Source organism: Gorilla gorilla, chromosome 4 (assembly GCF_029281585.2).
Source record: "Gorilla gorilla gorilla isolate KB3781 chromosome 4, NHGRI_mGorGor1-v2.1_pri, whole genome shotgun sequence".
NCBI classification, from domain to species: domain Eukaryota; kingdom Metazoa; phylum Chordata; class Mammalia; order Primates; family Hominidae; genus Gorilla; species Gorilla gorilla.
Genome location: NC_073228.2, coordinates 83,878,153 through 83,893,965, shown reverse-complemented (window position 1 = coordinate 83,893,965; position 15,813 = coordinate 83,878,153). Strand labels below are relative to the sequence as shown.

Below are 15,813 nucleotides of genomic sequence, written 5' to 3'. Positions count from 1 at the left end.
CTTTATGTACTTTATTTGTTGCAATAATATGAAATGCATCTTTCTGGGAAGGAGAACACAGGTAACTGATTTCAGTGTAATACCTAGCACTCATGACTTGCTAATCCTTTTTATGTCCTATGAGAAAGGAAAAATCCAGGCTGGGCGCGGTGGCTCAAGCCTGTAATCCCAGCACTTTGGGAGGCCAAGGCAGGTGGATCACGAGGTCAGGAGTTCAAGACCAGCCTGGCCAAGATGGTGAAACCCCATTTCTACTAAAACTACAAAAATTAGCCAGGCGCGGTGGCAGGTGCCTGTAATCCCAGCTACTGGGGATGCTGAAGCAGGAGAATCGCCTGAACCCGGGCGGCAGAGGTTGTGCCACTGCTCTCCAGCCTGGGCGACAGAGTGAGACTCTGTCTCCAAAAAAAAAAAAAAATCCATTTTATGGTTAGATTTGGGGGCTTCAAGCCGTATGTGGAAAAGGCTCTCTTAGGGCATTTGGTCTGTCTGGGCTCCTAAGCTGCTTAGAAATGAGGTCCTTATCACAGCAGATACTTAATAAAAGTGCACTGATCTTTATATACCTCTTTTTTCAGTCCTTTTTCTTTTTCTCAGATCGCCTTTTCCTTCTCTTACTTATCTTTTCTCCTATTTCTTTTCTCTGCGTATGGCTTAGGTTAGTCCCTGGCGGTGCAGAGACACCCCCCAGAAGTTGTTGGACCCTGCTGCAACCTCCCTGCAGCTTAGACTTCATTTCTTCACACTCCTGTATTTGGAGCAGCGACGCTAGTGCCAGGCCCTCAGACCAGGAGACAGTTGCTGCCTCCCACAGTGGCCCTTGGGGGGCGATATTGGCAGTCCCAGGTTAGGCTTCCACGTCCTTGGCTAGCCTTAATGTTAGCTCTGAACTCTACTGACCTTTGCTCGCTTTGGATGACAAAGGAAATGATCGAGTTTAGAGATGGGCCAGAGGTGGGTGGAGGGGTGGCTGAACCTTCCGGCTTGCGCTGTACAAGCCACAAGACCAAATAAGGGCGTGTGAGCCGCCTCCGTCTGTATTAAAGTTCAGAGTGCAGTGTGCAAAAGTGGGACTCGGTTTTCAGAGATAAGCTGTTACCCAACGCTGCTTGAGTTCCAGCAGCGGAGGCTGCGAAGTCTCCTGCTCTGAGCAGGGCTGGGTCTGGGGGAGAAAGACCTGGGCCCCTGGGCTTGCTTAGCTGGGGAGAGGAAGGAAGGGGGGCTTCCCTCACCAGCACCTGGTGACTGAACGGACCCACAACCCCACAGATTTTCACAAAGGGTTTCCATGACTCTCCCGACTAAAATGTGCCGGCCAGTGTGACTCATTAGAATGTGTAGGAAAGGTCACTGTTTGAGGATATTCAGCCAGTGGGGGAAAAAACCACAACGTTATTTTAATGAACGCTTTTAGCCTGGCTTGTTTCCTGAACATTAGGGTCTAGGGCGGGACTTCGAGTTTGGGGCCTTTTCCAGAGGTATTAACACTGTGTTTGCTAAATACACCCCAGGGAAGGAGTCGTCGGGCTTGTACAAGTCACACTTAAAGACTGGCAAGAGTTGGCTTCTTCTGTTGTGTTCTTAGCTTCCAAAATAGTAGTCTCTCCTCAGAGCCAGACGCGTAATGCCATCATATTAATGAGGTGCCTCATGTGCTTCAATAGCCACTGACTGATGGTACCCCGAACCTGCCTGGATTCCTCACCTCTTCCCCTGCCCATCTCTCCTTCCCTCAGCAAACTGCTCATCCTGCAGCAGCCCGAACCTGTGCCTCATTGGCCCTAAGCTTCCTAAGGGAAGGGACCATGACTTGTATTCATGTTTATATCCCTAAAACTCAGCCCTCTGTTTGGCACATAGTGTGTGCTTAGTCCAGATCACTTAAATGTACAATGATTTCATTCTCTCGGAGCCCCGCTCTGGTGGTGTGGGTCCCTGGGGACCCCTCCAGATGCCTTTCTCCAGCCATGGCTGCGCAGGCACCGAGAAGCCGCAGGCTGGTTCCAGCTCACAGCCTCTCGCCTCAGGCCCGCACTGCTCCTCCTGCTGTCTGCCCCAGGGCTTGCGATTGCCCGGGGGTCCCCAAGCGGGCTCAACTCTGAAAGATTAGAGAGCTAACAGCCTATGGAGATAAATACTTCCTTCTTTATCTTCCTGGGAAGATGGACAGTTGTAAGATGATTTTCTTACAACTTTCAGACAGTCCTGTGGGAACACACAGCCAGTGCCCATAAGTAGGGCCACATCAGTAGAGCATCCCTGCTTCCCTGCCTTCTCCATCTGTCAGTGGCTTCTGCTCCTGGGGTCACAGTCCCCAATAAAGTACACACTAAGCGTTCTTCCTAGGGGAGCTGAGACTTGAATACATTCAGAGCCCTTTAAGAAGTTCTCTCACAGACTTATTTTTGTTTTCAAAATTCAATTCCTCTAAATATATTTCTGTTCCTCTTTCGTCTAAGTCTCATTCTTTTTGACTGAGAAGTCAGAAGCAAAATTAAAATTTAGTGACTAGGGTTTTTTTGTCCTGTTATACGTTGACATTCCTTACCGTGGGTGTATCTGTGCTTTCTTTGCTCTTACTCTGAACATGCCCAAAAAAACTCTTGTGTTAACTTTAGCATATTTCATAAGCCACAATTCAGGAAGTTAGAGAAATTGCTCCCTGGTGCAGAGCAACAGAACTGCCAACCTCTTTCCACTCCAATTGCGGTGAAAGTGATATCTCTCTGCCTGAGCTGACGTTGGCCTTTAGGCTTCTCTAATTATTTCCTTAGGTTAGATTTCTAGAAACACAGGGTCAAAGGGCACAGATATTCACATATAGGCAAGTTACCTTCTTCTTGAGACGTAGCAATTTAAACTCATAACAGCAGTACATAACAGTGCCCCTTTCTCTTTCTCCAACACAGACATCTTGCTTTAATTTTGCATTTATTTGATTATTTCTGAGAAGCAGAAGGAATATATGTTGGCAGTTTGCATTTCTTCTTTTCTAAATTGCCTGTTTTCTTTCCTTCCTTCCTTCCTTCCTTCCTTTCTTTCTCTTTCTTTCTTTCGAGATGAAGTCTCACTCTTGTTGCCCAGGTTGGAGTGCAGTGGCTCAGTCTCGGCTCACTGCAGCCCCCACCTCCCAGGTTGAGGCTATTCTCCTGCCTCAGCCTCCCGAGTAGCTGGGATTACAGGTGCCTGCCACCATGCCCAGCTAATTTTTGTATTTTTAGTAGAGATGGGGTTTCTCCGTGTTAGCCAGACTGGTCTCGAACTCCTGACCTCATGATCCACCCGCCTTGGCCTCCCAAAGTGCTGGGATTACAGGCGTGAGCCACTGTGTCCAGCCTATTACTATTATTCTTTTTTTTCTTTTCTTTTTTTTCTTTCTTTCTTTTTTTTTTTGAAACCGGAGTTTCGCTCTTGTTGCCCAGGCTGGAGTGCAATGGCGCGATCTTGGCTCACCGCAACCTCCGCCTCCTAGGTTCAAGCAATCCTCCTGCCTCAGCCTCCTGAGTAGCTGGGATTACAGGCACGCACCACTGTGCCCAGCTAATTTTGTATTTTTAGTAGAGACAGGGTTTCTCTATGTTGGTCAGGCTGGCCTCAAACTCCTGACCTCAGGTGATCCGCCTGCCTTGGCCTCCCAAAGTGCTGGGATTACAGGCGTGAGCCACCACACCTAGCTAAAAATTCTTTAATAGGTCTCTTTAATGTTTTAAGTAGTCCTAGATTTCCCCTGTGAACCATCTTGAAAGTTTTGCCTTTTATTCTCAGTTCTCTTTTGCTGGCTTCTTATCAGGAAACACCACCTGACTGATTTGAGATGTAAAGTGATGGAGTGCAAAGACCACAGGTCTCTGTATTCAAAGGTCTAGGTGCAAGGTACAACCTTACCAGATATTTCAGAGCTTGTCTTTTATCATTTCTGAGCTGAGAAGGTCAGGTGAGATAAACTGTATGGACTGGAATTCTGATTTGAGATGTAAAGTGATGGAGTGCAAAGACCACAGGTCTCTGTATTCGAAGGTTTAGGTGCAAGGTACAAACTTACCAGATATTTCAGAGTTTGCCTTTTAATCATTTCTGAGCTGAGAGGGCCAGATGCAATAAACCCTATGGACTAGAATTCTGAAAGGAGAGCCGTATGTCAACAAAGGAGGATTCAGCAACTGCCTGATGCAATCTCTAGTTATCTTCGTCCTGCACCAGCAGTATATGATGCTATCTCATCCAGCTCCATTCTTCAGATTTGTCATCTCTTCTTTACTTGGATAAAACCTGGCTGGAAACTTGGCTTCAGTCCTCCATATCCATCTGTTTTAGGCAGACTTAACTCAGCTTTACATCTTTGCAAACTTACCCACGCACATCAGCATCCGAGAAATTTCCATACTCTTTGATTAAAATTGCAGTAAAAGTCACAAAGGACATTGCTTAAAATGAAAGGAAGTTTCTAGGAACTCTAAGCTCAGTAACTTTATGACCATTCCCTGTAAAGCTGCAAAGGTCTGGATTTGAAAAGTCATAAGTAGCAAGGGAATTGCGCCGGAATACCTGTCTTTTGCTGGAGCAAATCCATTGCCTGGTTCATGCCTATGTCACATAGGCAGGGCAATGCCAGACTTTTCTTTTCTTTTTTTAAAGACAGAGTTTCGCTCTTGTTGTCCAGGCTGGAGTGCAGTGGCACGATCTTGGCTCACTGCAACCTCCACCTCCTGGGTTAAAGCGATTCTCCTGCCTCACCCTCCCAAGTAGCTGGGATTACAGGCGCCCACCACTAAGCCCGGCTAATTTTGTGTTTTTGGTAGAGATGGGGTTTCTCCATGTTGGTCAGGCTGGTCTCAAACTCTCAACCTCAGGTGATCCGCCCACCTTGGCCTCCCAAAGTGCTGGGATTACAGGCGTGCGCTACAGCACCCGGCCTTCTTTTTTTTCTCTTTTTTTTTTTTTTTTTTGAGACGGCGACTTGCTCTGTTGCCCAGGCTGGAATGCAGTTGCTCACTGCAACCTCTGCCTCCTGGGTTCAAGGGATTCTCCTGCCTCAGCCTCCCGAGTAGCTAGGACTACAGGCATGCGCCACCACACCCGGCTAATTATTGTATTTTTATTAGAGATGGGGTTTCCACATGTTGGCCACGCTGGTCTCAAGCTCTTGACCTCAAGTGATCCACCCTCCTGGGATTACAAGAGTGATCTGTCCCCTCCCCTCCCCTCATCTCCTCTTCCCTCCCCTCCTCTTCCCTTCTCTCTCTTTTGAGACAGGGTCTCATTCTGTTGCCCAGGCTGCAGGTGCAGTGGTGTGGTTATGGTTCACTGCAGTCTTGATCTCCCAGGCTCAAGTGATCCTTATGCCTCAGCCTTCCAAGTAGTTAGGACTACAGGTGCATGCCACTGACCTGGCTAATTTTTTAAATTTATTTTTTGTAGAGATGTAGCTCAGGATGGTCTTGAAGCCCTGGCCCAAGCAATTCTCCCTCCTTGGCCTCCCAAAGTCCTAGGATTACAGGCATGAGCTACTGCGCCCAGCCCAGACTTTTTTGTTGTTGTTGTTGTTGCTGTTTCTCACCCAGGTTGCAGTACAGTGGTGCGATCATAGCTCACTGGAGCCTTAACCTCTGGGACTCTGGCAATCCTCCTGCCTCAGCCTCCCAAGTAGCTGGGACCACACACATGCCACCACTCTCAGCTAATTTTTTTTTTAATTTGTTGAGACAGGGTCTCACTATGTTGCCCAGGCTGGTCTTGAACTCCTGTGCTCAAGTGATCCTCCCACTTTGGCCTCCTAGAGTGCTGAGATTACAGGTGTGAGCCACCACACGTGGCCCCAAGATATTCTTTAAGTGTAAAGCTTGACTACTATTTGAGGCTTGACTTCTGCTTTCAAATTGATTTTGAATTACATACAAGTAATTTCCAAGGAGAGTCAGTTAACAAGATAAAATTGTGGTCTTTACCATATGTGCATTCTTTTATATTCTCAGCCCCCTTAGTGCTTGTATAAGTCCATGTGTACTAAGTAAATCTCTTTTAACCAGTTCTTTCCAACTGTGAAAAGAAGTAAATTATATGGGGCTGGGCGTGGTGGCTCGCGCCTGTAATCCCAGCACTTTGGAGGCTGAGGCGGGCGGATCACTTGAGGTCGGAAGTTTGAGAACAGCCTGGCCAACATGGTGAAACCCCATTTTCATTAACAATACAAAAATTAGTTGAGCGTGGTGGCGGGCGTCTGTAGTCCCAGCTACTCAGGAGGCTGAAGTAGGAGAATCGCTTGAACTCAGGAGATGAAGGTTGCAGTGAGCTGAGATTGTGCCACTGCACTATAGCCTGGGCAACAGAGCGAGACTCTGGCTCAAAAAAAAAAAAAAAAAAAAAGAAAGAAATTATATGGATTTTTCAGGGAGCTTACAAGGATAGGAAAATAGGACTTGGCTGGGCGCAGTGGCTCACACCTGTAATCCCAGCACTTTGGGAGGCAGAGGAGGGCGGGTCACCTGAGGTCAGGAGTTCGAGATGAGCCTGGCCAACATGGTGAAACCCCTTCTCTACGAAAGTACAAAAATTAGCCGGGCATGATGGCGGGTACCTGTAATCCCAGCTACTCGGGAGGCTGAAGCAGAAGAATCACTTGAATCTGGGAGGCGGAGGTTGCAGTGAGCTGAGATTGTGCCACTGTACTCCAGCCTGGGCAAGAGAGTGAGACTCAATCTCAAAAAAAAAGAAAAAAGAAAATAGGGCTGAGGCAGGAGGATCACTTGATACCAGGAGTTTACGACTAGCCTGGGCAACATAGCAAGACCCCATGGCTATAAAATTAAAAAAGGATTAAAAAGTAGATAATATTAAAACACCTTAGATTTTTCAAAGTAATGGAGCTCTATTTTTTTTTTTTTTTTTTTTTTTTTTGAGATGGAGCCTTGCTCTGTCACCCAGGCTGGAGTACAGTGACATGATCTCGGCTCACTGCAACCTCCATCTCCCAGGTTCAAGCGATTTTCCTGCCTCAGCCTCCTGAGTAGCTGGGATTACAGGCACGCACCACCACACCCAGCTAATTTTTTGATTTTTAGTAGAGATGTGCTTCACCGTGTTGGCCAGGCTGGTCTCGATTTCCTGATGTCAGGTGATCCACCCGCCTCAGCCTCCTAAAGTGCCAGCACCAATGTGCCCGGCTGGAATGGAGCTCTTAATATAAATTGTACTTATTAGTTTTTTGTTTCAGCCTATAAAATGTACAAATCTTTCTCTTTAAAAAAAAAAAACACTCCTTTGATGCTGTATGCCTTGCAAGTTAACACACTTTCCATCTACTCTTCATAGCAGAGTTCTTACAAGAGAGATCCACGCATGTGCTTTTCATTTCACCATTGACTCAGAAGTTACATTTATGATTTTATCACAAAGAAATATTGAGAGAGGCATACAGAGTTATGGATAAGGATGCTCATTACAACCTTTTTACAATACTAAAAAATTGGAAACAACCTAAATAATTGATGATAGGGAGGCTTTAAAAAATTATGGCATCTATAAATGAGAATTTGGCTTTGCTGCAAATAGCAGATGACCCACAATAACTGTGGTAGGAGGAGGGGTGCTATCTGGGACCGTGTGATGGCTCACTCCCCAGAGTCCTTACAGCTTGGTTTCCTCCTTTTTCATTACTCTACTCTGTCTGGCTTCATACCTAAGATTACTTCACAGACCAAGAGGGCTTCTCCTGTTCTAGTTATCAGGAAGAGGGACTAGACAAAGAAAACTGGGGCAACTATCGTTCACCAACTGTCTCTTAAGGAAGCATCCAAAAACTGACTTACATTTTTATCTAGGGTAGAATTGTTACTCTATTAGAGAAGACAGAAACTATGCTTGGACCCAGGCCTTGAGCTGATTAGGGTTGAACTTTAGGCAAAGAACAACTCAGATAGTCTAAAAGGAGTTTTTTCTACATTTATCTGTTTGAAATTTCCCAGCATCAAATTTTATATTTTCCTATATTGAGGGGAAGGGGCCCCATTAGGATATTTTGCCCTTTTGCCCAATGTATACACTTTTTAACCCGTAATCTGTTTTATAAAATTGCAATCTTTCGGCCAGGCGCAGTGGCTCACGCCTGTGATCCCAGCACTTTGGAAGGCCAAGGTGGGTGGATCACGAGGTCAGGAGATCCAGACCATCCTGGCTAACACAGTGAAACCCCGTCTCTACTAAAAATCCAAAAACAAACTTAGCCGGGTGTGGTGGCAGGCGCCTGTAGTCCCAGCTACTTGGGTGGCTGAGGCAGGAGAATGGCGTGAAGCCGGGAGGCGGAGGTTGCAGTGAGCCGAGATCGTGCCACTGCACTCCAGCCTGGGTGACAGAAGGAGACTCCATCGCAAAAAAGCAAAAAAAAATTGCAATCTTTCAAACATCTTGCTTACATGCATCAGCCCCCAGTGGCTGGTATAATTCCCTTTGGTTCGTCCAAATACAGAGTACTTCTGTCAAGCAACTGTGCTTGTTAAACCCCCTAACACACTTCCTTGCATAGGGTAGAAGCACAATTACTTATTGTTTATTTATTTTAAAAAATTGTTCATTGACTTGAGTTGTACCATGTACCACCTAAGAAATAGAAGAATAAGGCACAGGCCTAGTCTTATATTTTAAGTTTAGCTAAAGAGACACACAAAACAACAGAAAATAATGGAATACTATTCAAATCAGGTACGAAGTGGGGTAGTCTAAGCTATAGTTGGTAGAGGAGTTCAGTGAAGGTTTCTAAATACAAGGAAGGTGTGTAGTAAAGAATTTGGCCTTGTCCAATGAGAGATCTAGTCTCTCATTGGCTTTTGGGAGGTTATCTGTGTCATACCTGATAGCAGTGTCTTTGCTCTGTGAGGGAAGCTCACTTGGAGAAAGGCTCACAGGAACAGGTGTTGCTCCATGCCTTTCTTTTAGTGGCTCCACCCCCTGATAGTGGGTGAGATCAATCATTTGCTTATGACACAGTCCTAGACTTAAGAGTTGGAAGGACTCTCAGGCAGTCATCAGGTGCATCCCAGAATTATTTTATCTTTACTGATGATGCAGCTCCTGCCAGGTCACATGGAAAGCAGGGGAGCTAGAACTCGGGTTCTGTGTCATCCTAACCCATGTTCTCTCTGCCACATCACATTGCCTGCTCGTGACACTGGACCACTATAATCATGGACGGTACTCTGTCCCTGAGCTTCTGGGGTGAAACTGGCTATTAACCCTTGCCATGTCTCCCTTCCCTGAGCCTTGAATCCTGCTTGCCCTGTGGTGCCCCCATGTCCCCCAGTACGGTTCTCCCCGCTGCCCTCTATAACCAAGCACCTGGCAGGTTATTGCTTTTCCATAAAGCTGGAAAACTCTTAGACAGTGAGAGGCAGGTGGCCAGACTGCTGCTGTCCTTTGAAGGTTTAGGGCCAAGATTGAGCAGCAATTGAAAGTAAATATCCATTGAACACCTGCTGTGAGTAAGACATTGCCTCTATCTTATGCCTTTGCTCTATTCCAATGGAAACTACAGTTTCCAGGCTCCCATATCCATTGGCTTCTGGAAGGGTTTGACCACTAGATGGCAATGATGGATGACTAGGAGGTAGCAGAGGGAAGAACCAGGTATTTCCCCCATCCTCCACCCTAAGTGGCATGTCCATCAGCAGGTTGGTGTTTTCCCTGACATCTAGCTAGTTCTCCTGACATCTAGTTCCCACCACTGCTCCCCTTCCATGGCTCTGCTGTCCCCTATCTTAGAGGCAGTGGTGCCCTTCTGCTGTGGCCAGTCTCTGCGTTGTTTCACTGTTCCCTGTTTGGCCTCTCAGCTCTTCCCATACAGTGGGTAAACAGGTCTCTATATTAAATTCCTTCTGAAATACCTGGTGGTCTCCATTTTCTTGGTTAGACCTTGACTGATTAATGGCTCATGTAACATCCGTCCATCAGGGGACTTATGATAGGTTGGAGAGTCAAGAATTAAATATATGTAGCCTATAATCCCAGCACTTTGGGAGGCTGAGGCGGGCGGATCATCTGAGGTCAGGAGTTCTAGACCAGCCTGGCCAACATGGTGAAACCCTGTCTGTACTGAAAATACAAAAACTAGCCAGGCATGGTGGCGCACGCCTGTAATCCCGGTTACTGACAGGCTGAGGCAGGAGAATCGCTTGAACCCAGGTGGCAGAGGTTGCAGTGAGCTGAGATCGTGCCACTGCACTCCAACCTAGGTGACAGAGCAAGACTCCATCTCAAAAAAAAAAAAAAGTGTATATATATATGTATGTAAAATACTAGTAAAATAAAATGTAGAGATTCCATACATGTACTAAAAATCACTGAGTTATTAGCTGGGCTTGGTGGCTCACACCTGTAATCTCAGCTACTTGGGAGGCTGAGGTGGGAGGATCACTTGAGCCTGGAAGTCAAGGCTCCAGTGAGCTATGATTGTACCACCGCATTCCAGCCTGGGTGACAGAGCAAGACTCTGTCTCAAAAAAATAAAATATCAGCCGGGTGTGGTGGCTCACGCCTGTACTCCCAGCACTTTGGGAGGCCAAGGTGGGTGGATCACGAGGTCAGGAGTTTGAGACCAGCCTGGCCAATATGGTGAAACCCTGTCTCTACTAAAAATACAAAATTAGCTGGGCGTGGTGGCACATGCCTGTAATCCCAGCTACTCGGGAAGCTGAGGCAAGAGAATCACTTGAACCGGGGAGGCAGAGGTTGCAGTGAGCCAGGATGGTGCCATTGCATTCCAGCCTAGGCAACAAGACCGAAACACCATCTCAAAAATAAATAAATAAAATAAAATATTCAGGAGAAAAAATGAAAAATGAAGAGTGAGTAGATTAGACTAGTGATCTCCAAACATTTTTATCACACTCCCCTAATGGCAAGAAACAACATTTGAGCTTGCACCTCCATATTTATGTACTTATTTATTCAAACTGTGTACATGTTAAACCCTGTTGGTATATGATGCCTTATAAAATAGCTACAAAATATAAATTTAAACAGAAAAACAGGTAAATAGAAGTCCTGGTGATTCACTGCTTTACCTCAATGAGTCATCTTACACATCTCCTGTGGTGCCTACCCCACTTTGAAATCATAAACCGCTCGTAGAAGTGGCCATCAAAGAGCTCTGCAAGGGACTGCAAGAAAGAAGGACTGGGGGCCAGGTGCAGTGGCTCACACCTGTAATCCCAGCACTTTGGGAGACTGAGGTGGGCGGATCACAAGGTCAGGAGTTTTGAGACCAGCCTGGCCAATATGGTGAAACCCCGTCTCTACTAAAAATACAAAAATTAGCTGAGCATGGTGGCAGGTGTCTGTAGTCCCAGCTACTGGGGAGGCTGAGGCAGGAGAATCCCTTAAACCTGGGAGGCGGAGGTTGCAGTGAGCTGAGATTGCTCCACTGCACTCCAGCCTGGGCAACAGAGTGAGACTCCATCTCAAAAAAAAAAAAAAAAAAGAAAGAAAGACTGGGGAGTTCTTTCTTTTTTTTTTAAAGGAGGGTTTAAATTAGGCTAATGCAGGAATAACAGCCACACTTTTGATGTTTACACATTTCTTTACAGTTCTTGAAGTCTTGCTCTGTTGCCCAGGCTGGAGTGCAGTGGCACGGTCTCGGCTCACTGCAAGCTCCACCTCCCAGGTTCACACCACTCTCCTGCCTCAGCCTCCCAAGTAGCTGGGACTACAGGCGCCCGCCACCACGCCCGGCTAATTTTTTTTTTTTTTGTATTTTTAGTAGAGACGGGGTTTCACCGTGTTAGCCAGGATGGTCTCGATCTCCTGACCTCGTGATCCGCCCGCCTCGGCCTCCCAAAGTGCTGGGATTACAGGCGTGAGCCACCGTTCCCGGCCCTTTTTACATTTCTTAAATGCTTTCTGACCTGTGTTATCTCATTGACTCTTTCAAATAATGAGAAAGGAAGTGAATCAAAATAGGAGATAGATTGGGGAAAACTTGAACGTCTGACCAAGAGGAGTTTGGACTTGATCATAAAAGTAATGATGCTTTATCAGATGTGTCACATCACAGAGCAGATATTTACAGTCCAGAGTCCCTCCCTAAATGATTGGCCTCATCCACAATGACTGGGTGGAGCCACCGAAAGAAAGGCATGGAGCAACACTTGTTCCTGCATCGCCCCTCAAAAGAGCAGATCCCAGTTCTCTGAAGATAAATGGAAGGCAGCCATGAACTTCCCCCTCTTTGAGGTTTATCTTTCAGCACGTTAGAACCTCAGAACAACAGAGAATTAGTAGGCTTAGCCTACTATCCTCCTATCCTTTCTCTCGTGTGCTAAAGTTCCATACAATATTACTGGTGTATTCCCTCTCCAAAATGATGCCTTAATACATTTATGTGAACCTCTCAGCCAGGAGTATGTATGTAGCTATTGTCATTCCAAGACATTTTCTCTGTTCCCATTGTCCATTTCTCCTTCAGCTGCGTGAGCTCAGGGGCTTATGTTTTACACACTATATTCAGCTCCATTTCCAGGAAACAAAACTGAACTTTGTCCTGATCCCGCTTTATCCCTTTCTCCTGATCCTGTCTCCCACCTGCTGAGCTGTCTGTCCTGCTCACTGCAGAAGCACTATGAGAACCACGTGGAGTGGCCGACGGGATAGGGCTTTGAAAAGTACAAAGCTGCCCTCTGTAGAAAACACCCTAAAGCAGAGGTCCCCAACCCCCAGGCTGCAGACCAGTACAGGTCCGTGGCCTGTTAGGAACCAGGCAGCACAGCAGGAGGTGAGTGATGGGCAAGCAAGCATTACTGCCTGAGCTCTGCCTCCTGTCAGATCAGCAGTGGAATTAGATTCTCATAGGACTGCAAACCTTATTTTGAACTCCGCGTGCGAGGGATCTAGGTTGCACGCCCCTATGAGGATCTAATGCCCCCCACCCCTGTCCATGGAAAAACTATCTTCCATGAAACTGGTCCCTGGTGCCAGAAAGGTTGGGGACCACTGCCATAAGGGGTTGGCAGATTAACCAACTGAAGCAAAGGAAACAATTACATTATTTATTGCTGAGGCTCATGTTGTTTTTGTGCTGAAAAACCTCCAGTGACTCTCCTTTGCCCAAAGTCCGAAAGGGGGCCAGTTAATGACCTTTGTCCATAGGGAGGTGATAACAGCCTGCCTGGTAGGGAGCAGAGCCCATGTCTTCTCAGTAGCATTACGGGTGTTGCTGTAGGACCTGACCCAAAGAGAGATAGGTATCAGTTTATAAGATTACGAATAATATTTTCAAAAAAGGGGGCCAAGATGAGGCCTTAGTCTCATATCAGGTGACACCATAGATCAAAGCACAGAAAAGAGACAGGAAGGATTTCAGCAGGTTGGAGAAGGAGATAGGCCTGTGATGTGGCCAGGTGGAGACACAGATAAGTTGCAGTTTATTCTGGTAAAGACCTTTGTACCTGACATGCAGCAAGTCCCAGTCCTGATGGAGGGGGGATGTAGCCAGCTCCCTAGTGCTAAAGCATTTTGGCTTTGCAGGCAAAAACCTGCATTCAAAATCTAACTATAACAGCCTTGCGAACAAGCTACTTAACTTCATCGGTAAAGGCTCTGTCAAAGGCCAGGTGCAGTGGCTCACGCCTGTAATCCCAGCACTTTGGGAGGCTGAGGCGGGCAGATCACCTGAGGTCAGGAGTTCAAGACCAGCCTGGCCAACTTGGTGACACCCTGTCTCTACTAAAAATACAAAAATTAGCTGGGTGTGGTGGCGGGTGCCTGTAATCCCAGCTACTTGGGAGGCTGAGCAGGAGAACCATTCGAACCCAGGAGGTGGAGGTTACAGTGAGCTGAGATCATGCCATTACATTCCAGCCTGGGTGACAGAGCGAGACTCTGACTCGGGAAAAATACGTAAATAAATAAATACAAAAATTAGCTGGGTGTGGTGGCACGTACCTGTAATCCCAGCTACTCAGGAGACTGAGGTGGGAGAATTGCTTGAACCCGGGAGGTGGAAGTTGTGGTGAGCCGAGATTGTGCCACTGTACTCCAGCCTAGGCGACAGAGCAGTAATTCCAGCACTTTGGGAGGCCAAGGTTGGGCCAATCACCTGAGGTCAGGAGTTCAAGACCAGGCTGGCCAACATGGCGAAACCCCATCTCTACTAAAAATACAAAAATTAGCTGGGCGTGGTGGTGGGTGCCTGTAATCCCAGCTACTCAGGAGGCTGAGGCAGGAACCCCGGAGGCAAAGGTTGTAGTGAGCCGAGATCTCACCATTGCACTCCAGCCTGGGTGACAGAGGGAGACTCCATCTCAAAAAGAAAAAAAAAAAAAACAAAAAAACCTCTGTCAAAAGATGTTCATGAGGTTAATGAAGTAACATACCTTTGTACTTTTTATTAAAGTACTATTACTAATATTCTCATAAAGTGCATATCATCATGCCTTGTGCTCAAGTTCATTTGTAACACATTTGTCTCCCCAACTTGTGGACAGAGCCTTGTCTCATTGATGTTGTTTCTTACCCTCAGCAACAAGCATAAAGCTCCAAAAGTGTGTTGTGTGGAATTGTGCATTAATTTCTAGTTGTTTCATGTTTGTAAATCTCACCTTAACTGAAATCTGCTGAAGCTTAAGGGCAGGGACCCCTTACCCCCAATGTAACTATCATAAAACTGGGCATGCACCTACTGGAGCTTAGGGAGAAGGTTGTGCCTGATTAGAAAAGGTGTTCAAGTTGTGCTTCTCTCTTGTAGGGATTTCCCAGATGACCCAGGCATGCAGTGGGACACAGAGCACGTGGCCAGACTCCTCCTTCAGCACATAGAAGTGAATGGCATCAATGTGGTAAGGGGGCAGCTCCCTGAATGGAAAACCTGAGGTCTTGGTCCCATTCACACCAGGCGGTTTCTGTAATTTTTTCTGTGGCCACCCTCCCACTTCCAGTCCTTCTCCAGGGCCACTCTCTAAGGAGGCCAGAACTTCCAATGCTCACCATTAAACCTACTGAAGAACAAACATACCTTTTGATATCTTTACGATCTTGTGTGAGACTGAATAACTAAATTATCAGTGCTCAGATAGAGGCAGAAGTTTTTTCTAAACTGTGTCCTCCTTAACACCCTCAAGCCCCTGCCTTCGTCCTGCCATCTAAAAATTCAGGTCCCCCAGAGCCTGCCCAGTGATTCTCATTTATACAGAACTTGACCTCACCTTTTACCAAGCATTTTCACAGAGTATCATTTTAACTTTAAAAGTAAAATTTGTGACTGGGTGTGGTGGCTCATGCCTGTAATCCCAGCACATTGGGAGGCCGAGTTGGACGGATCACCTGAAGTCAGGAGTTCCAGACCAGCCTGGCCAGCATGGTGAAACCCCATCTCTATTAAAAATACAAAAATTAGCCGGGCGTGGTGGCATGTGCCTGTATCCCAGCTACTTGGGAGGCTGAGGCTCGAGAATCGCTTGAACTTGGGAGGCAGAGGTTGCAACGCGCAAAGATTGTGTTACTGCACTCCAGCCTGGGTGGCAGAGCGAGAGTCTGTCTCAGAAAAAAAAAAAAAAAAAAAAGTAAAATTATCAGTTTACATTGAAGAAACTGAGGTTTTGCAGAGGCCAAGCAGCTTGTCCAAGGTAAACAAGTGGTGGTGAAGCCAGGATTTTTAAGCATTGATTTCTTCATTCCAAAAAACATGAGAATGCATTCATACCCACTAAGGAAGAAAATTTTGGATGCAATTAGAGCAATAGCAGAGATTTGTATTTACTGCAATGGTGGACAAGCCTAGCAACACCAGTCTCAGCTCTTCTAGGATCAGCAGGACTGCTTAGCCCATAGTCA

The 15,813-nt window shown here is 46.5% G+C and overlaps 1 protein-coding gene across 2 annotated transcripts in view; it reads left to right on the top strand.

The window, feature by feature from the left end:
* The window catches only part of PIGL (phosphatidylinositol glycan anchor biosynthesis class L), a 112,040-nt gene that overhangs the window by 69,079 nt on the left and 27,148 nt on the right, over positions 1-15,813 (top strand). For both annotated transcript variants that reach the window (XM_004042211.5, XM_019027170.4), the window contains exon 3: positions 14,729-14,819. In XM_004042211.5, the coding sequence (XP_004042259.5) occupies positions 14,729-14,819 (91 nt within the window). The remainder of the gene's footprint in view (positions 1-14,728; positions 14,820-15,813) is intronic.